At 52.4% G+C, this 20,782-nt stretch overlaps 1 protein-coding gene across 3 annotated transcripts; it reads right to left on the bottom strand.

Annotated features, from left to right (window-relative positions):
- Nucleotides 1-1,646: 1,646 nt before the first annotated feature.
- Nucleotides 1,647-20,498, bottom strand: SH3TC2 (SH3 domain and tetratricopeptide repeats 2). Of its 3 annotated transcripts, XM_027643752.1 has the most exons (18): nt 20,360-20,498; nt 15,524-15,643; nt 14,285-14,389; nt 13,968-14,095; nt 13,414-13,519; nt 12,933-13,076; nt 12,605-12,806; nt 11,920-11,993; nt 10,944-11,139; nt 9,805-9,941; nt 8,931-8,972; nt 6,929-8,632; nt 6,642-6,822; nt 5,032-5,182; nt 4,405-4,527; nt 3,733-3,883; nt 2,982-3,178; nt 1,647-2,620 (listed from the first exon to the last, which is right to left on the bottom strand). In XM_027643752.1, exons 1-18 carry the CDS (start codon nt 20,409-20,411, stop codon nt 2,429-2,431), a joined length of 4,005 nt encoding a protein of 1,334 aa, XP_027499553.1. In that variant the 5' UTR covers nt 20,412-20,498; the 3' UTR covers nt 1,647-2,428. The 3 variants fall into 3 exon arrangements, with proteins under 3 accessions (XP_027499553.1, XP_027499554.1, XP_027499552.1); XM_027643753.1 differs by lacking the exon at nt 15,524-15,643; XM_027643751.1 differs by lacking the exon at nt 20,360-20,498 and having other exon boundaries at nt 15,524-15,822.
- Nucleotides 20,499-20,782: the final 284 nt, after the last annotated feature.

Raw genomic sequence — 20,782 nt, 5'->3', positions numbered from 1 at the left:
GCAGGGATGCTCTCTATATGATTCATCCTTCACTAGGCTGAACTTTGACAAGAACTGCAACAGCCACTGGTCACTGTGGTGGGTCTGTGGGCCACAGGTAGAGGCACAGTCACCTGGATCCCAGCCCCAAAGTGCAGAGCCTGGCAAGTGGCACAGCACCAGCCGCTGCAACCACTGCTTAGAAAAGCCCCTCTGGGATGTCTTGGGCCCCATCTGCTGGGGCACAGACAGTCTGAGTGCAGGGACACTTCTATGGGGCCACACAGCATCCCTAAGTGAGGTGCTGTGGATGGCCAGAGAAATGGGTGGAGATCTTGGTGCTCAATTCTGCACCAGGCAGACCCTCAGGTCTTCCAGAGCCATCAGAGCTTCCCTCCCCTCAATAGCCTGGTGTCCACTTGACAATCTACCTTCTGCTACAAAGAGGTGAGACTGTGCTTTTCCTCATGTATGAAAAGAATCACAGAATCATAGAATGTTAAGGGGTTGGAACGGACCTTAAAGATCATCTAGATCAAAAAAAAAAAAAGGGGGGGGGTAATCGACCTGAAAAACTGCTGAAAAGATCCTTCCCTGGCACGGTGAGCACCAGCCATGTGTACTGAGAACATGCAGCCCCACGGAGTGGGTAGAAAGATTTTGGGGACCGGTTCTCCCCGGAGCTTGCAGTATTTCAAACGGGATGAAGATTTACCTCCTCTGAACTCGGGGCTGAGGCTCCCCAGGAGCATTGCAGGAATGCTCGGTAAACAAGCAGTAAACTATTCATTGCCCCGGTGATGGATGCCTCGAAGGGATTAGAAGAGGAAGATGAGCTCAGCATTTGCAAAGAGCAGGGAGGAAATAAATGTTCTGCATTTAGCAATCCCGGGCAGGGGAGCATGGTCAGGGAAGGGGAAGAACTTGGAACAGGGTCTGTCTGCGAAGACCCAGATGGGTGTCTGGCCACTGGTTGTCAAAGCAAAGAGAGCACTTGGAAAAACTGCTCCTACTTCCCTGTGCACCAGCCCTGACTGGGAGCTGAGCTCGGTGTTGGCCAGGAAGCAGCTCTCACTGCAAAAATGGGCATTTATTGCTCTCTGGTGGTGAGATGGGCTGTGGAGGAGAGCTGTGTGCTGTGCCAGGGTGCCCGAGAGAAGCCTCCTTGGAGCCTTCTACTGCCTCTGGTCACTCCACGGAGTTTTGCTTCTCTTCCAGCCACGTACCTCAGGGCACTTGAAGGCAACTTGCTGCCTGCTGGGCAGTGGGGTCTCCTTGGGCTGCTAACAGCCCAGGCAAGGGCAGTGCAGTTGCCTCTCCTCACCAACCCCCCCCCCCCATGCCCCATCAGTACCCCTGCCCAGGGCCTGGATGTGCCACAGTGCAGGCCAGTGTGTCCAGCCTCACCATCTGCTCCTTGGTGCTCCTGCATCCCGAGGGGCTCTGCAGCCAGGAGAAGGGAGACTGGGGAGGGTACAGGGCTGCAAAGCCTGGGCCAGATCAGGACTGACAGCTCTGAGAATCAGTGTCATTTAGGCTGGAAGAGACCTTTAAGGTCATCGAGTCCAACCATTAACCCAGCCCACCCAAGGCCATCACTAAACCATGTCCCTAAGTGACACATCTGCATATCTTTTAAACACCTCTAGGGATGGTGATTTCACCACTTGCCTGGGTAGCCTGTTCCAGTGCTTTTTTCCTGTGCTCCTGCTTTAGAGGTTGAAAATGCAGATGGGCTATGAGGTAGAAGAGGCCACCTGGCTGCTCCAGTGCCACAGCTGGGGCTCAGCGACAGGCCTGGGGCATGGGAGGGCTCTGCCTCCCCCAGAGCAGCTGTTTGTCTGCATATGGGTATAGTCCCCATGGAAGGTTTGACCAACCACTCCTCATTTCCCTAATTCTGTCTCTCACTGACAAAAGCTTTGGTGGTGCTTCTTACAAAACAGGGTTTTGGCAGAGGTATGGTTCACAGACCTCTGTGGAGAACACAGGACAGAAACCAGACAGGAATAAATACAGGAGGTGCTATGCAAGTTAAAACACATTTGGGCCGAGCTGAGCTGCCCCACAGGACCCCAGGTGTGTGGGGCAGTTAAGGGCACAGGCAGGCACATGGCAGCACTCTCCTGTCCACGTCCTTGACAGGGCACTTCTGAAACACCATCAGTAGCTCAGTCCCACTGCATCACATGCTCCAGCACCACTGCTGGGGCCTCATCCTGCCCAGATGCCCAGCCTTGATGTACCACCTCGACTGTGGTGCACAGCCCTACTCCTGAAAAATAAGGTCAGCGTCCCAAGTGCCTGTTGGGGACAAGGAGGCCAAACGCTGCCAGCTCCTTAGGATGTGGTACAGGACCCCTTCTGGGCCAGTGGTCCTGAAGAGCACAGGACCTGTGCAGGACGCTCCTCGACGGCTCGCACCGGAGTCCCCAGGGTGGCAGATGGGTCAGACGACGTGGCCTCCTTCGCTCAGCCACCTGGGCCGGTACGTGGCACAGCCTGGTGTGCCCTCAGGCCCCTGTGGGGCACTGGGGATGGCTCCCAGCTTGGCACGGATGAGGGCCTGCAGGTCCTGGTCTCCCAGCTCGGTCGCTGCGGCGAGGGCCAGGAGGAAGTAGGCTGCTGCATCCTGTTCATCCTAACCATAAAGGACGGGGAAGGTGTTAGGAAGTGGTTTGATTGAAGGTCACAGGGCTGAAGGGAACTGGAGCAGAGCCCAGTGGTTCCAGGCAGAACCAGTGACACCTGATTTCATTGAAATGGGCTCTGTATAATCTCAGCTAAGTGCCAGCACTTCTTTCCAAATTGCCTTTCCCCCTTAAAAACCTGGTTGTGCCAGCACTGGGAGCATTTATTCTAAATCTGCAGATAGGAGGGAGAGTCACAGGTTGCAGCCATCTACATGTGTCTGCTCTGCCAGGAGAGGTGACACTTCACCTTCAGCTCTCCATCAAGGCCAGAGTGCTCAACACAGCACCATGGAAAACATCATTTCTTACCTTCAGCTTGTGCAGGGTCAAGTTTCCAAGGTGGCAATACACCTTGCAGTAGTACAGGGCCTCTCCTGAGCACTGTAGCATGGGGGGACGCATGGCAAGTGTCTTCAGGTAGCAATCTTCTGCCATCTCATACATGTGCAGAAAATAGTAGACTGTAGCCAGGCGGTGGAATGCAACCAGCTCCTGCAACTGATCTCCTGGAAAAGAGTTGCTGATACAGTCAGCCTGCAGCACTCTCAGTCCATCCCCCCTACCCAGCCTGCTGAGACATTTTGGATGCATTTTCTCAACAGTCTGGGGGCATGGATACCTTTATAAGGAGCCAGTGAGGTGGAGAAAACTGAGCTGTGCTGATACCACAGCTGGACAGATTGACCTGGGAGTACATCATGATTTCTTGAGTGCTGGATGGGGCTATTACGAGAGTGGTTTCATATCAGACATTTATGCTGGCATTTTGCCCATTCAAACTATTTCTGTAATGGGAAGGGGTGAATTTATTAGAAGAGCCAGGGCAGAGAGGAACTGCTCGGTCCTGTGCTTTCATCAGACTTCCCATGCTCCAGTGTAGCAACAACCCTACACTGTCACACAGCTTAAGAGGGGAAGTCGCCTTAAAAAGATGTTACCACGTAGGGTAAGAAAGGGTCCAGCAGTGTTATGGAAGAAGGAGATGCCCCTTTTACAGGCACACTGTTCTCATCCACGGGAGCCAGTGACTCACAGTACCCCGTGGATGTGCAGCACTCACCAACCCTGAGGCTCAGCCTGGCTGCCAGGGTAGCAAACTCCAGTGCCTTCTCATAGCCCTGCAGCCTGATCTGCAGCTCTGCCAGCTTGTTGAACAGCCGTAGCTCTGTCTTAGTGGCCTTTAGTTTCCTGGCCAAGGGCACAGCACCTCCCTAAGGAGAGAGAAGAGTGAGTCCAGGATGTTCCTAAAGGTATCATCAGTGCCTGCAGAGGGGTGACAGAGCAGCAGGACAGGGACCAAGTACTTGGCATGGCAGGGAGAGGATGGGATAGTTGAGCACTGCAGGTTTAGGTTCTAGTCCCCTCTTTCCCCTGAAAATGAGATTCATATCCCAGAGTGTGGTTCTCAAAACCTGAACCTCACATCTCTGCCCTTCCTTAGGTGCTTGAAAGTCCACAGGAGTGACTAGGTCACACTTAACACCACCAGGATTTGTAATGTAAGGACCCTGTTCCCACCCCCCAGACAACCTCTGGGGAGAGCTGCAGCCATTGCAAAACATGTCTGTGTTCCAGGCTTCCCACTATGGCACACTCAGGACCATGCCATCCCCCTCCACCCTGCATCCCTCCTGCCTGGTCACACAGTGCTTCAGTCAGCCTCGGGGCAAAGCCCCCCACAGCCACCACCTTGTGGGGACACAAGCACAGAAATGCTCTGGGGGGTCAGTACCCTGTAAAACTCCACCGCTCGATCTCTGTTCCGGTTGCCATTAAAAAAGGTATCGCCTGCTTTCTCATAAAGATCCATGGCCAAGGAGAAGTTCTCCTGCTTCAGAGCAGTCTGAATGGCTGCCTAGAAGGAAAAGGAACTGGAGTGAGAGTTGGAAAGAGACATTTGCACATAGACATTAATGTGATTAAATAAAAGCAATATTTTATGAGCTGGTCTTCCACTTTGCAGCTCAGCTGATAAAATAATGCTAGAGATGGAGAGAAGCCAGTAGTCTTCTACTTCAAGAAGTCTCCAATGACTTCCCTGGCACTTACCCCTTATCAATGTATATTTCAATGGGAACTGGTCACTTGGCACCTCCAGCTTCCTTTGGCACTCCTACATTGCTTTCTTACTCAATGAATTCACTTACTTTCACTCAAAAATACTCTAAACCCAGTGCATGGAAAGAAAGATAGGAAATTCAGGGCCAGATAGTGCCTGAATATAAGGCAACAGCTCCTACTTCCAGCAGCAGGTTTACACCACTCATAAGAACTTCCCCTTCCAGGTCTTCCAGCCCCAAAAGTCTCTGACCCAGAAGCAGTGATGGGAATGGGACTGCTCCAGCCACCCCATCCATACCTGAAAGTACATTTCCACCAGCTCATCCTCCTGCATAAGATAGTAGAGCCTTCCTGCCTGCAGCCAGGCCTCTGCTGCTTTCACAGTCTCTTCAAGGTCAATGAAGATCCTTAGACTTTGTTTGGTGCAATCCAGGGACTGTCTCAAAGCCCTGTGATGGTAACAGGCAAAAAGCCATTACAGAGGAATCACAGGACACTTCCAGCCATCAGCTGCAAAGCTCCCACCACCTCCTCATGGCAAACCTGTCCTCTCCTCCTATAGTTGTCAAAGTTCAGAGACAAATGGGGAGCCACAGCTCTGAGTAATTTGTCCTGGTAAGGTCATGAAGGTCTCCATGCTTTAATGCATGTGTGTGTGTGTATCATCTGGCAACCTTAGAGCAGTCCAGGACCCCAGTGTTCCCACAGGGGAACCCCTGCATGGTTCCCCTGATAAATAGGGGTTTGTCCAGGTCACCTGCAAACACTATTTGCCCCCCTACACTAATCCCCAAAGTCACCCCCAGCTCCACATGGGAGTACAGGCAGAGAGTTCTTGTACCTTCATCTCCCAGACAGAATCTGGCAACCAAACCCACAAGCTTTGTTTGTCCCTTGCACAGTCAAAGAGACAGATCTGTATGTACCTATGCAAGACCTTACAGCTCCTTTTCAAGCCTGTGGTCACTGGAGGACATAGGGATAAGCAGCAGGATGAGCCAGTGGCTTGGACATGAAGTCAGCTGTGGGGAAGGGAGAGCCAGGCAGTGCCCAGGGCATTTTGTTTGCTTGGTGTCTCTCCTGCCGGCAACCAGGCTCCAGCTGTCCTTTGAGTCCAGGGAATGGGGTGCTTTGTGATCTTAAATAGCACCATCCACATGACAGGCATCTGCTTCCTAAATACCTTCCCTCTGAACTCACTGTGACCTGATAGGGGACATGAACATCCCAGTTAGGGATAGCCCTTGCCCATTTGTCCTTCTGGGACATGGCAACCAGCTCTCTGCTGTTTGACACATTTGTCTTCAAGGACTGAAGTCTGTGGTCTGTCCAAGTCTCTTTCTCTTCTCTCCTGCCTAATCTAATCAGTCACCTGAAGGTGTCAAGAAGGAGATTGAAAGGTGAGCTGATATGGAGTCTTAAGTACCTCCTACGGAACCTTAAGCACCTCCCTGGGGAAAATATCCCAGCAGATATAGGAAGGGCAGGCTCAGCAGCTGGAGGCTAAAACCAGACTTATTCAAATAACAGATAAGGAGCCTATTTTTACTGGTGAATGGTGATTAATCACTGGAATAAGCCTCCAAAGGAAGTAATGAATTCCCTGTCACTGGGTCTCCTCTGATGAAGGCTGGATGTTGCTCTGGAAAACTGTGTTTGGCCAGACCCCAGTTCTGTCTGGGACAACTTTTGCCTGGCTGTCGTGACACTCTGGTTGACATTGAACTGTTCCCTCTTCACAGCACAGTGACAGTCCATAAATCTCAGAACCAGAGTCTGCAGGGCAGCTGGAGCCACCACACACCTTCCCACCTCACTCGAGGGACACCACAAGAAAGCCACTGCTTTTGCTCTGGGTGAGCAGGGACTCTGCTCTAACAGCATCCAACAGGCACAGACAGGACTTACTCAGGTGTGCCCAAAGCCTGGTAGAACTGACTGAGAGCCTGTCGGGCATTGCCTTCCAGCTCTCTGTCCTGCAGCTGTTGTGCCAAGGACACCCAGTGCTCATGGTAGGTGATGCAGGCCTGGAGATCGGGGGACACTTTGCTGTAGAAATGGCAGAGAGACTCAGTGATGTGAAGCTGACCTGCATGGTACAGGGAAAGGAAAAAGGACAGGTCAAGGGGTTGTTTTAGGGAGCTGGCAGGGTGCTGCTCAGAGGTGAATGCTACCCTGGTCCCCACTGTACTCACTCCTCACGTTATGCCACTTCAGGGCGAAAACCAATGCCAGTTCATAACAGAGTTTGCCATCTTCCATCCTCTGCCTGTCCACCATGGCCTGTGCCAGCCCCAGCAGCACCTGCACCAGCTCCATCTCCAGGTCTTGGCTGCCCTGGAGCTCAGCCCAGAGCTGGACTGACTGGAGCAGGTAGAGCTCAGCCAGCTGGCTGGCCCCACACCCCAAGCTCAGCTGCCCCAGGTTAGCCAGGGCGATGGCCTGATTCCTCTTGTTCCCGGTCTCCTTGGCCTTGTGCAGGGCCCAGAGGAAGTTCTCTGCAGCCGCCTGCACCCGCCCTTCTCCCTTGAGGGCAATGGCCAGGAGGTTGTGCACGGCTCCGCCCTGGGTCACACTGTCCGTCCCACTCAGGGACCGCAGGAGCTGCCACAGGATGTCTGCAGCTGGACTTGGCTGGCCCTGCAGGAGGTACATCCACCCCAAAGAGAGGGAAGACTCAAAAGCCTCCTCCTCGCCCATCAGTCTGCTGAGGGCTACAGCCCTGGCTGCATAACAAACTGCCCCGTCCAACACCCCGTGCTGGAGGTACATCCTGGACAAGATGGCACACAGCGTCCTCTGGGTGGGCACAGCTCTGCTCTCACAGCAGAACTGCAGTGCTTGCTTGAGATAGAAACAAGCCAGTGCTGGGATGCTGCTCCTCTCCAGTTGGTTTCCCAGTAGTTTGGAAGTATTTTGGAGGATGAACCCAGCTCTCCAAACGGGTGTCGGTGCTCCCTTGGTGCCACTGGGAACAAACAACCTGGCGGAGGCCAGTGCAATATTTGGCAAGTACTTCTTGTCATACAGGTAGCTCAAGATGGCAGGGGCATCCAGTGGCCCAGAACTAGTGTCTGGGCCGAGCAAAGTGGTGGTGAGACACTGAAGATGCTCCATAAAGGGCAGCACTTCATCAGTTTTGCCCAGTTGTAGGAAGAGCTTGACAATGAGGAAGCAGACCCGTGCCTCCAAGGGAGCATTGCCCACAGCAATGGCTTCCCTCAAGACGTACATCATGACTTCCAGCTCGTTTTCAGAGCTGAAAGAGCGGCCAGGCAAGCAGACAAGCAAGGTCACCATTTTCCCCAGCAGGGAGGAGAACTTGTGCTTCATGTTCTGTTTCAAGTAGATGGAGGCAAGGGTCACATGCAACGCTGCCAACAGAGGCAGGTCCTGAAATCCCCTGTCCAGGACACTCATGGCTTCTTCAAAGTAGACTCGAGCCTGGGAGAATTTGACCTTTTTGATGCAGAGCTTACCCAAGAGGAAACAGAGCCTGACATGAGCCCAAACTGAACAAGTCCTCTTGGCCCAATTCCTGGACGTCTCAAGGTACAGGACCAGTTCATCCTCATCGGAGAAACCATAAAAAGTGGAGTGGAGAAAGGAAAAGCTGAGATCATAGAGGCTTTGAAAACTGGATACGTAGCTATCTTGGTTAAGGAAGGTCAATATGGGGTCAAAGACATCAGCATCATCCATGTGTCCAGCATTCAGATCAATAAAGAACTTGGGATAATCAAAGTCATCCATCTTCTCCAGGAGAACATCTTCTAACACAGAAGGGGCTGATTCACTCCCTGGGCTGGACAGCTCGGAGGTGCTAGTTGTAGCCAATTCATTTATTTCCTCCCAAGACTGGAGCAGCTGTATATCTTTACTGGCATGGAGAACAGCCTCTGGAAGGGATAGGAAAATCATAGCAAGGTTAGGAAGAAATTCCTTACTGTGGGGGTGGTGAGGCCCTGCCACAGGTTGCCCAGAGAGGCTGTGGCTGCTCCATCCCTGAAAGTGTTCAAGGCCAGGTTGGATGGGGCTTGGAGCAACCTGCTCTAGTGGAAGATGTCCCTGCCCATGGTGGGAGAGCGGAGTGAGATGATCTTTAAGGTCCCTTCCAAACCAAGCCATTCCTGATGTCAAAATTCACCCTCAGAATTCAACACAAAGCATCCCATTCTGTCCCCTCCTCATACTCACCTGATGGCACTTTTGGGAACATGGCTGCAGGTTCAAAACCATCTATACAGAAAGACAAACAGAAAACAAAAAGTTCAAAGCCTTGGTCAGTGTTAATGTGCAGACACAGTCCCCCAAACCTTACAGACATCTCCTGCTGCTGCTAAACTCCAGACCCTTGTGTGGCTTCTAGCTGCAGACACCACAGGCAGCTGCAGTTCAAATCCCTGGGATCTGCTGGGGTTTGGTGCTGTGTAAGACCACGGAGAACAGCTTTTAGCTGGTGGTGAGGTGAGGTAATGTGATAGTTACCTGGGAACAAGCAGGTCTTACTTTTCACAGGTAAGGTTTTATCAGCTCTCTCAAGAGCCTTGTGGTGTCTATTCAGAGGTTTCCAGGTATGTGTGTGTCTGTATCTCAGGCTCATTGCCCCTCATCTGGTTCCTCTGAGAGAGTTCCCCTGAATCCCAGGAGACCCAGGCTCAGCCCTGCATGGCCATTGTGCTTCCAGGTAGCGAGAAAGCAAGAAATAGAGACACAGAAACCAGCTGAAGTCCAAAAGCCACACTGGAAGCACAGAGAAACTGAGCACCCAGGAGCCCTGACTCATGTAGGCAGGGACTTAAAGCCAGGACCAGTGGAAAGCAGAACCTGCCAGGGTTCCCCACATCTGAAAAGCTGCCCTGGGAGCAGAGAAGACCCCTACAAACTGCAGTGTGTCAGGGGTCACCTCTTGAGGGTATCTACAACCTCCATGACCAGGCTTTGGAGGTTGGCTCTGTCACAGCAGTTCTCTCCACTGCAAAGCCCAAGCAAGGAGCTCTCTAGGCACTGTCCAGCATCATTCTCCATGGGGATCCACAGGTCTGGGGATGTAAGGAGAGGGGACACTCACCCAGGCGGTACACAGAGGTGATGTCAGTGCGTGCCAGGTCCCCAAGGAGGGTGGTGAAGTGCTGCTCGTCACCATTGCATGGGATATGCAAGAGGGGGGACTTTTCTTCTTCGCTCAGAAACACCAAGCCCTTTCCCCTGAGGTGAGGCACATGTCAGGAGAAGACAGTCAGTGTCTCCCTGGTACTACAGCTGTCCTGTAGGATGGGATTTTCCATCCCTCCTCTTCCTCCCACCATAAAAGTTCTGCTGCAGATGAACACAGGATTTTGGACACCTTCCCCATCCAGGTTCTCCATGAAGGAACCAACGGATACCAGAGGAAAGGAGCTATTGGTATTTTTATTTAATCCAGAATCCCTTTCTGAGGCCAGGACAACATCTGATCTCTCTGTTCTCTGGAGTGTCATAGAAAAGTGCTTGCAACTTACCTTGGGTGAGTAAGAAAAGCCCAACAGACCTAGCAACAGGTTAAGACCTTGTCCTCCCACACACACTCTTGGAGGAGAAGCCTTTTTGGATGGGCACTGAACTGGAGCTATATTTTTAAGCCACCCACAGAAGACAACTGCCCAAGTTGTCAGAATGGGGTTGTGTCACCCTTCTTCCATGGATAACTCTTGCTTTGTCCTTGAGAGAATATTGAATTCTGCTCAGGGAGAAAGTGTGCCAGTGGTCCTTCTGCCTTGACAGCAATCCTACAGAAAGTAAAGAGGCAGAAGGAAGCCAAGCATGACTTGGTTTTCTTGTCAGGGATTGCTCATCCCACCCTTGCCAGACTCACAGCACCTCAGACAAAGCTACAAACTGAAGACATTTCTAGGTGGAGTGAAGCCAGTTTGTCTGGTACACAGATGTCCTGGGCTGCCTTAGCATGGAGCCAGGTTAGCCTGAGGCCAGATCTGTTCCTCTCCAAGAATCACCTGAGGCAAGTGAAATATGATTGCTTTGTCTGGGCAGAGACTGCTGCAGCCTGTTGGCAGCAGAGCCTGGCCAAAGCTTCTGGTCAGACCTCAAATGGATTCTCTGTGAAGGTCTTGCAAAGCAAATTATCTGCCCTAGACTCTCATACAGCCTCGAGTTGGGACTTGGAATCTTCCCTCCATTTTCTCCTGAATTTAATGTGATAAGTAAACTTACAGAGGTTCACAAGCCTCGGGACTTATGTAGCGGGTTGGAACAAAGCCAGTGCTCCCACTGCTGAGGGATTTGCCCACAAGCCACGGGAGTCCTGGAATGAAGAAGCCTATGACTTCTATGCTGTCTCCTTTGGAGAAACTCAGTTCATCCCATGCTGCTCCTCTGTGGTCCTCGGTGGCGGTGCACCTGCCTTTGACTGTGAAACCAAAGCAAACAAGGGCATTTTAGTGTGAGGTCACTGCTAAAACTTTCATGTTGGAAAAGACTTGGGCAAGGAGAGACCATGATTTCAGCTTGAGAAGGCTGCCTCTCTCTCCCGTAAGATTTATTGTGCTCTTTGATTCAGACCTCTGCCATTTCTTCTTGAGAAATGGATTATAATAAAATATACAGGAGGGAGGGATAAACTCCACACAGCTGAAGGCTGAAGCCTCTGAGGGCTGCAGTCTGGAAGGTGACTGGAAACATGGAGCTTCACAGAAGCTGCACTGTCTCAGCTCTCTTCCGGGAGCGAGATCTTGAACAGCACAAATGTCCATCACACTACATGCCAAACTCACACCTGCAGGGATCTCCCATGTCCAGCATACTCTGAACAGGACTGCCCTGGGGCTAACTGGTGTATGGTGGGCACAGGTTTCATGTGCTCACTTGTGGGACCCTCATTATTTAAAACTTCAATCCTGAAAGGATGAAAGGAGACATAGTAGTAGTGGAATAGGAAAACCCAGTGGCAGAAGGATGCCACTAGCAGCCCACTGTACCCTATGTTCCTTGTATCATCCTTTGAAGTACACACAGTTTGCAAGCTCTGTTCTCCATTCCAGAGGGTCCAGAGATGCCGTATTCCCTTAGAGCACCCGGAAATGGTGTGCCATTGCCAGAACAAGAGATGAACTCTTTGCATTTGTGGCCAAAACCTGGCTTGCAAGAGTCGTGCCCTTCCCTGGGATGCTGCCTAACAGGTATCACTCACCAATTGGTTGAGAGGTTGTCCCGCTGATCTCCTGGGAGATGCCAAAACTCACAGCATAATTCTTCAGGAACCACCTGCAAGGCAAAAGGAAATCGCACTGGTCCTCTCTGACCAGCCCTGTCCTCAGGCCAGCACCAGGGATGGTGTCACACAAGCAGGACACATGTTCTGTTCCCTGGGAGTGCCAGCATGGCCAGCACAGCCAGCCCAGTAATTCCTTGTAATGGTTTTACAGGGCACAGAGGGCAGTTTGCACCACACCATGGTAAAAGCAGGATAAATTTGCTAGGCTGTAAGGAGGATTTCACCATGTAAGAGGAGCTGCAGGTGTCTTTGAGGTTCAGCCAGGTGACAATGTGAAGCCCCACTTTGGCTGGCATTGCCTAAATTTTTTCTCCACTTATTCATCTGTAAATGACAGATAATCTCATGTATGACCTAAATGAGTATCATACAGGAATGATATTTGAAGTACAAGTATGTCCTTGTTCTGTCTCATTAACAGGACCTGAATTGGTTCCAGTAGTTGTCTTTATGCATAATCTGCATCCTGATGGAATTGTGAGGCTCTTTCCGATTGCCAGAGGCAAGAGCAGTTTCCCATACCAGGCTTTGGTGCTAGCTCATGCAATAGGATCAGGAAAGTATCTTGGCTTGAGCTCTATCAATTCACCAGTTTACTTACTGGTAAAATGGGTGAGGTATTGGCTCTAGAGCTGTCATGGGCACCACGCCTCGTTGACCCGTCAGTAAGGACATCCCTTCCCATTTTGAGTCCTCTCCAACATTCTTCACATGGATCAGCTCATTCTTGCAGAGCTGCAGGCCTTCCTCTCCCTCCTGCTCCGCCTTCCAGGCACCTGGCATTGCTCTGGAGAAAAAGTTACCTGCAGATAGAAAGAGTCATGCTGGGGTCAATGGCACCAGTGCAAGGCATGGCCCAGCAGAGGGCTGCAACTCAGCCCTGCTGGGACAATTTTGAGGAACTCCCCACATGTGAGGTCCCCTCACACCTTCCTGGAGGAGCAAATCCATATATATGGTGGCCAAATGATCCTCATCCACAGTGACTCTGATCTCTGTGTCCTCCATCAGGGCACAGTTTAGCCAGTACTCCTGGTCAAACAGAAGCTGCTCCAGGCAGCTGCCCACGTATCCTGAGGAATCAAGAGGGAAATCAATGTTACCGTCGTTCTTCATTGGGCAGCATGAAGGGCTCTTTGGATATTTCCTAGTCTGCCATCTGCAACCATGCTGTGAGGCAAAAGCCTCCAATTTTGTCTCCATACCCAAAATGCAATAGAAGGATTATCCAGAAGGCATCCTCCTGGGTCTCCTTCACTGATCCACACAGTCGTTTCATAAACAGTCAAAAGACTGCAAGGTTTTCTAATTTATATTCTTCACCTGTCCAGCCTGTTACATTACAGTACCTTCTTCAAAAATGCTTCTCACACTGTCTGTTTAGACCTCCCAACACCTTGAAAACATTACCTAAAGTCAGATACGTGGAAAACTTCCAGACTTCTTCCAGGGTTTTGAAGGTAAGGAGGAACCGATCCTCCTGTGCTTGCATACAGACGAGCCTGGCTGACAGCTCCTACACAGGGGAGATAAAGCAGGATTCAGGGACAGTCTGGGACTCTGACAGGGGGTCTAATGATATTAGACCCTAGAATGAGACTAGCACTCATGTATCAGCATAGCTGAGACTGAAGCTGTGTGAGTTGTTTGCCCAGGGGTTAAGGTTGTTCCAGCCAGCTGAGTCCTTCCTAGCTCACTCCAGGGCTATCTGCATGATCTCTCAGGCAGCTCAGAGCCCCCAATACAAGGCTCCTACCATGAGGCTCAGATTTGCCTCTCACCTGTTACCAGCTCATTTCCCCCATCCTTCCAGTTCCCTCTACAGTCCCTGTGTGCAGGCACACACCCTGCAGTGGCCTTGGAGGAACTTCTCTTTCTCAGCTAGGTTTGGTATCCCATCACACATCCCATCCTGCCAGGAGCATCCCAGGACATGGTCTGCTCTGCCAGGCTGAGGTTTCTACCTTGAACAGGGCACAGACACCTCTGTCGTCACTCTCCAGGGCCCACAGCTTCTTTCTGGCTGCTTCCTGGAGCTGGGAATTGAGGCAGCCGGAGGAGCGACTCTCAACGGAGAAGAAGAGTGATATCTCTTGAAACAAAAAAGTTAAGGGGGTTAAGGGGTAGAAAGAGCTCTGTGGCACCCAGAGCTGCCTCCAGCCTGGCTGTGATGCTCAAAGAACACAAACTCAGCTCGTCCTCCCCCTTCAGCCACCCAGATAAGAGACTCGAGGGATGGCAGGGGCTCTGCTACGTTTGGGAGATTCCACAGGCATCTTACCTGGTGGAAAGCCCTCTCTGACAGCCAGCAGCACCAAGGAGGTGTCCGGGGAGCCATCTCCTGCCTCAGTAGTGGGGCTGCTTGGCTCCAACACCCCAGCCTCACCTAGCGAGGAAGGAACACAGAAGAGCTGGTGACAAATGTTGTGGCAGAGGTTTAGGATATCCTGCCTAACCTGAGAGCACCTGAGGGCTCAGCCCAGGGGTTGCACTGCAGATCTGGCTGGGATTAGGTGAATCTGGTACCACTTTACAGTCATGCTCAAGGTTGGAGGCAAGATCCATGGGATTGATGTGTCTTAACTACATGATACCCTTGATGACGGGCTTCTTTCCAGCGTTGGAGGGGCTTTGGAGTGTCCAAGAGCTTTCCCTCCTTGCTCTTGGACAGACCCTCACTGAGCAGATCTGTTAGAAGGATGTTTTAGAGGAGACCTCAGAGCAAGAGCAATTCCCCAGCACAGGAGAGTCAAGGCCTTGCAAAATTCTTTACTCATCAATTTTGACAGTCAAAATGAGATTTTCTCCCCTGCCTGGTTGGTAACTGATATCCAAGATGCATTCTCTTTGCTTCACACATTGTCAACTATTGCCATAAAGGATTCAAGAACTGAAACTTTAGCTGGTAATTATGTTAATGAAAGCTGAGGCACGCAAAAATCCAGCTTGCTCTTCCACAGCTGTATTGGCTGTGGAGGGATAACAAGATTAAAACCCAATTTTTGTCGTAATCAGATTGGACTTGTAAGACAAACAAGGACCCAGAGATCTGGAACTGGAATATGCAGCAACTTCTGTAAGTCATTTCTGTGACCATAACTATACTCTACAGTTCTTTTAATTCAGCCAGTTTTGCAAGCTAGTCAAATAAACTGTTATTTGCATGCAGAATTATAATCCTTATTTATAGTTAGCAAGTAAAAAAGAATGGCCCAAGGCTGCACATGTCATGAATGAGCTTTTCTTTGAAAGAAAAGGCTCTACATTTCTCAGCAGTTGATTTGAACACACTTAACAAAGGACCTCATCTAGCAGCTCCATCCTCTTCCACACATGGGGGAAACAGAGAAGGGGAAGTGAAAGGAGACACAGGCAGAATTAAATCCAAACTGGCTCCTGCCAGGCTGGGCTCGCCTACCCATTACCACTCCTCCCTCTCCTCCTCCCCTCCCTGTGTCCCAGCAGACCCTGCCAGGCTCCACTGGGCAGGGCTGGGTCCCAGTTCCCTGGGCATGGGTACCTGATGCCATGGTCCTCTCCTGACACCATTTTCCCTGGTGTTCAGCTGCTGTTTGGTGCAGATGGTCCCAGCGGGGCAGGAGCACGGGCGAGTGGGGACAGCAGGAGTCACACTCTTCGCCTGGGGAAGATGGAGGGTGGGCAGAGACATTCGGATCCCCAGCAAGATGCTCCCTGCCTGAGAGGTCTCCATAGGATGTGCCAGTGGAGGTGGCAGATTGGACACTGCTCTTGCCACCTCTGTCAGTGGCAGGACAGAACATGACTGTGGGTCTCCAGAGCCAAGCAGGGATGAGGACTTACTCGGGTGAGCAGAGAAATGGGTTTGCTCTCACGGATTCAGTGTTTATTTTTGTTTGGGCCAGGCTCAGAAAAGGAACTGGGAACTGTTTTCAAGAGACCAATTGAAACTGCTGGTGAGGAGTCCTTCCCAGTCGTGCCAATGAGTCATTTACCTCCCTGGTGCTGAAATATTTTGTAACAGCGGGCAGGAAACAGCCCCAGCCCAGAGCCGAGTGCAGGTCCCAGCACTTGGGGCTGCACTCCTGGCAGCCACAGCTGAGTGCTCATGGTACCCTCTGGTACTGGCTCTCTCCTGGGGGACATGTGGCCACAGAAGTTGGCCCTGAGCCACCTCCCTCCTCCAGCCCTTTAGCAGAGCCCCATGACCTCATTTGGACACGCTGGTATAGGAATCATGTCTTGGGGGCTGGCAGCACCCCTTGGGCTCTGCAAGCCTTGCAGTGCTTGGGGGACTCCTGGGCAGCAGTGGCAGCCAGACAGGAGTGGCAAGGGGCTCCTGAAAAGCCAACGGTGTGGAAACCTCCTGAGTCATCCTCTCCCCTCCCCAGCCAAAATGTCCTGCCTCATTCCCTGCACACCCTAATGCAGTGGGCAAGAGAAGGTGGCACCAGAAGCTGCCTCAGGAAAGGCAGGCAAACAGCCAAAGGGGCCCATGCTCAGCACTGGTGTCTCCCCAGAGGCCCCATCCAGCAGGACGAGCCCCGCAGCCACAGGTCTCACAGCCTAGCTCAGACAGAGCAGGGCTGTGGCATCCCCATGGACAGCTTACCTGTGCATCCCAGGGACAGGTCCTGGTGCCAGGGGGTCCCCAGGCAGCAGCCCATGTGTCCAGTGGCACCGCCAGCCCCGGGGCAGTGGGCTGTTGCTGCTGCTGCTGCTCCTGCCTGGCCAGCACCGCGGCCTGGCCACAATGCACAATGCGCCTTTTGACCGGGCACCGGCTGCCAGCACAGCGGGGGCGATGGGCACGGAGTCAGGGAATGGTTTGGGTTGGAGTCATAGAGTCAGAGCATCATTTAGGGTAGAAAAGGCCTTTAAAATCATCCAGTCTGACCCTAAGCCTAACAGTGCCAAGTTCACCACCAAATCATGCCCCCACAATGCCACATGTACATGTCTTCTAAATCCTTTCAGGGATGGTGACTCCACCACTCCCCTGGGCAGGCTGTTTCAATGCTTGACAGCCCTTTCCATGAAGAAATTTTTCTTAGTATCCAATCTAAACCTCCCCTGGTACAACTTGAGGGCATTTCCTCTCGTTCTCTTGTTCCCTAGGAGTAGAACCGGACTCCCACTGGGTTCCCTTCTCCTGTCAGGAAGTTGCAGAGAGCGAGAAGGTCCCTCCTTGGGCCTCCTTTTCTCCAGGCTGAGAGAGACCCCCCAGCTCTCTCAGCTCTCCTTATAGGACTGACTCTCCAGACCCTTCCCCAGCTCCATTCCCATCTCTGGACACACTCCATCCACTCAATGTCTTTCTTGCTATGGGGGGGCCAGAACTGGACACAGCACTTGAGGTGCTTCACCAGCACCCAGTACTATGCCTGGTCACAATACTGCTGCTACAAGCCAGGATGACATTAATCTTCTTGCCCACCTGGGCACACTGCTTCATCCTTCTTATTAGCCCCCTTTAGCTATTAAAAGGCTGCAATAAGGTCTCCCCAGAGCCTTATTAGCCTTTCTTCCTAGCAGAGAGGTTCCAGCCCTCCAGTCATTTTCATGGCTCTGGTCTGGATCCCCTCTGACAGGTCCATGTCTTCCTTGTGCTGGAGTCCACAGAGCTGGATGCAGCACTCTGGGGGGCTCTTACCCCATCCACTGGCACTGCTGCCCTGTCCTGGCCCCCAGTTACCCTGGGCTCCACTCTGGCCTTTGCCTTTGGGATCCCATTGCCCAGCCCACATGGTACATTCCTCTCATTCCTCCCACAAGCTGCAGCATGGAGAGCCCCTCAGTCTGCCAAGCCTTATCGAGCTTCCAGCTGGTGCCAACTTCCAAAGGAAACCTTATTCCTCACACCACTGCAAGCACCTGCCTCACCTGCATGGATGCCCCACCGAGGCCCATCCAGCATCCTCCATCCAGAGCTGGCCGTGTTCCTGGGCCACCTTCCTGCCCGATGCTTTCCCTGTTTCACTGTGGGGGCAGCTGGCAGCACTGCCCACTCCTCACCAACCCCAGCAGAGCAGAGCTACACCCAGGCAAGCCACAGGTGGGTTCTCTGCAAGCCCAGATCTCTGAGCTCCAGTGGGGCTGGCAGGGCTCACCTCATCTCCGAGATCAGGGCTGTCTGAACCCTGGATCCAAACACCAGGAGGGACTGGTTTGGCTGCTGTGCAGGATCCCCTGGGCTACACAGGATGAGTCTCATTGCCTCCTCCCTCACACGCTTTGGCCTTCCCCCTTCCCAGGACCAGGACTCAGTGCTGGCTGTGCTGTCTCACTGTGCTGTGGGTGGCAGATGTCTGCAGAGCATCTCTGGGGAAGAGCAACACAGCTCCTGCAAAATAAAACCCAAAAGGTCTAGGGAGAGAAGTGGCAGGTGGGGAGGTCTTTTACTGATGGACCTTTACGTCAGCAACCAGCCAGCGCCACCACAGCAGTGATTTATTTCCCATCCTTCTCCAGGAGCATGGATGGCTTTCCAGATCGCCAGGTTGCATCCCAATGCCTTGAATTTATCCAGAGTAGTGAGTAATTACTCCAGTGAGTAATTTAGGCCAGATTGGATGCATCTCTGAGCAACCTGGTCTAGTGGAAGGTGTCCCTGCCCATGGCAGAGGGGTGGAACGAGATGAGATCTAACATCCCTTCCCCTAAACCATTCTGTGATTCTATAATCCAGAGAGGGTATTTCTCACCACATTTCCATGCTGTGATAGGGGCTGCCTGGCACCACTGTGATATCCCTTTAGGGTATGCAAAGCATGAGGAGTACTCAGTTGTGGGACAGCTGTGGCAGGATGGAGTCCGTCTTCATGGAGCTGGCTGGGAAATTTCAGACAGAAGTGAAGTCAAACCAAAAGGCTCTGCAGGGAAGGTTGCACTGAGCGATGCTCCTGTGCAGCCCTGGCCACCATATGCCTGTCAAGGAGAAGACTGAAAGAGTGGGGATTCCTGGTCCTTAACAGGAGAAACTAGATGTCAAAATATTGGGGTTGCCTGCAGAAGGGACCGTCCTCTTGACCCTCCTCCTGAGCCCCAGGTGTCAGGGAGCTGCAGTGCTCTTCTGGCTCTCCTGCAAAGCTGTGCAGCTGCCGGGACCTGCACAAAGGTGAGTGCTGGGACGGGCTGGCTTTGCTCTCCCTGTGGCAAAGACACTGTCTGTTCCCATTGCTCACTGGCCCTGGAAAGCTCCACATTTAGAAAACTCCCCCAGCTGACCTAGGCATGCTCTGAAGGTGCAGAACTGGAGGGGGAATTCAGATCCAGATGCAGGTGTCAGCCTGCTTGTGCTCAGAGCACACAGATGGAGTTTTGTGATGGAGTCAGTCACATCATCAGAACCACAAAAGACGTGGTTCTGGGCCCAGGTTGCCAAAGTGGTCAGTGCCTGAGCAGGGCAGCGTGCTTTCAAACAAAGCTTTTTGCTTCCTTCAGAAGGCTCTTGGTTTTAGCAATACCTGCTCACCAATTAGCAGCAAATTCTCCTACACAGGAGAAAATATTATTTTACATAACCAGAGGTTTTTTTCATTTTCTAAACAAAAATGTCTTCCTTTGTGGTTTTGAAATTTCTTTTTGCTTTAAAGTTTACCTTAATAACTTAGCAACCAAACCCATCCTTATACAAGCAAATGTATCACCTCCTGTTTGACCTGAACTGGAATTTGCCTTTTGGCCAGTAACCTGAAAACCTCCCGTTCTGCTTCCTACCTCTCACCATACCAATCCTGGATCTACCCTGGAGACCCCCACTGCTGCTGCTGAAACCTGTCAGCCTGGCCTCCCTGGAACTACTTCCTGAGAAGTATGGAAGCAGTTTCCTGGGGTCTCAGCCTGTTCCAGCTGGGAGTCTCTGCCTGTGCCAGCTCTCCAGGGTCTCTGCTCCCTTTGTAAACCTGGGCAGGCTCTGCAGGCAGAGTGCCAGCCAGCCACACTTCCCTACCCATGGCATGAAACAGGAGGAGTGTGACTGTCCAGGTACCCTTTGGCTGCGGGACAGAGCTGCCACAGACACAGCAGGTCTCCAGGCCTGTCACACAGCACCACCCATCCCTGGGACCAAATCCATGTTCCTAAATCCAGCATGTCTGCTCTGATTTCTCCTGTCAGTTCCTGGGTACAAAGGACCCAAACCAAACCTGTCCTTCCCCAATGTGCTCATCACTGTTGCACCCGAGCCTCAAATTCAGCCGGGACAAAACCACAAACTCTCTGCCCCAACCTGGATTTCCACAGCCGTGTCCCTGCACTGGATCTCTCCGGACATTTGCAACCTCCACGTCCCGGCTGTGTTTGCTCAGCTGGGGACGAAGGGTACGGGCAGTCGACCAGCACCCAGCGAGAGACCCGGCACGGCGGCTGTACTGACCTGCTCCTGCACACACGCCCCTTGCTCTGCTTCCCAGCACCGCTTCCCTCATGGAAAACTCTTGGCCACGAAACTCCAGCCTCTCCAAGCCGGTTTCCCCAGGGGAATGCTGCCGGTGCCGGGACGCAGCGCGCACCCGTGCGAGTGCACAGGGCTGTGTACGTGTTTGCGAGGCGGGCGAGCGTGCCCTGCGCCGCCACTCCCTCACACGAGGAAAGGAATTTCTTCCAAGAGCGGCTTATCATCTTGGGAACCTCCGCTTCCCAGCAGAGCTGCCGGCGTGGAGGTCAATGAGTTACCCAGAGTTATGCTATAAACAGCCCGGCACTCCGGCAGACTGCCGGCTCCCGAAGGGAAGCACGAACGCCCAGGCACCACCTTCGTCCTGGCTCTGCAGTAAACAAGGGCTGGCGAGCGGGATGC

Source organism: Corapipo altera, unplaced genomic scaffold, assembly GCF_003945725.1.
Source record: "Corapipo altera isolate COAL_440 unplaced genomic scaffold, ASM394572v1 75, whole genome shotgun sequence".
NCBI classification, from domain to species: domain Eukaryota; kingdom Metazoa; phylum Chordata; class Aves; order Passeriformes; family Pipridae; genus Corapipo; species Corapipo altera.
Note: the sequence above shows the minus strand (reverse complement) of the source record. Positions and strands in the feature narration are given on the sequence as shown.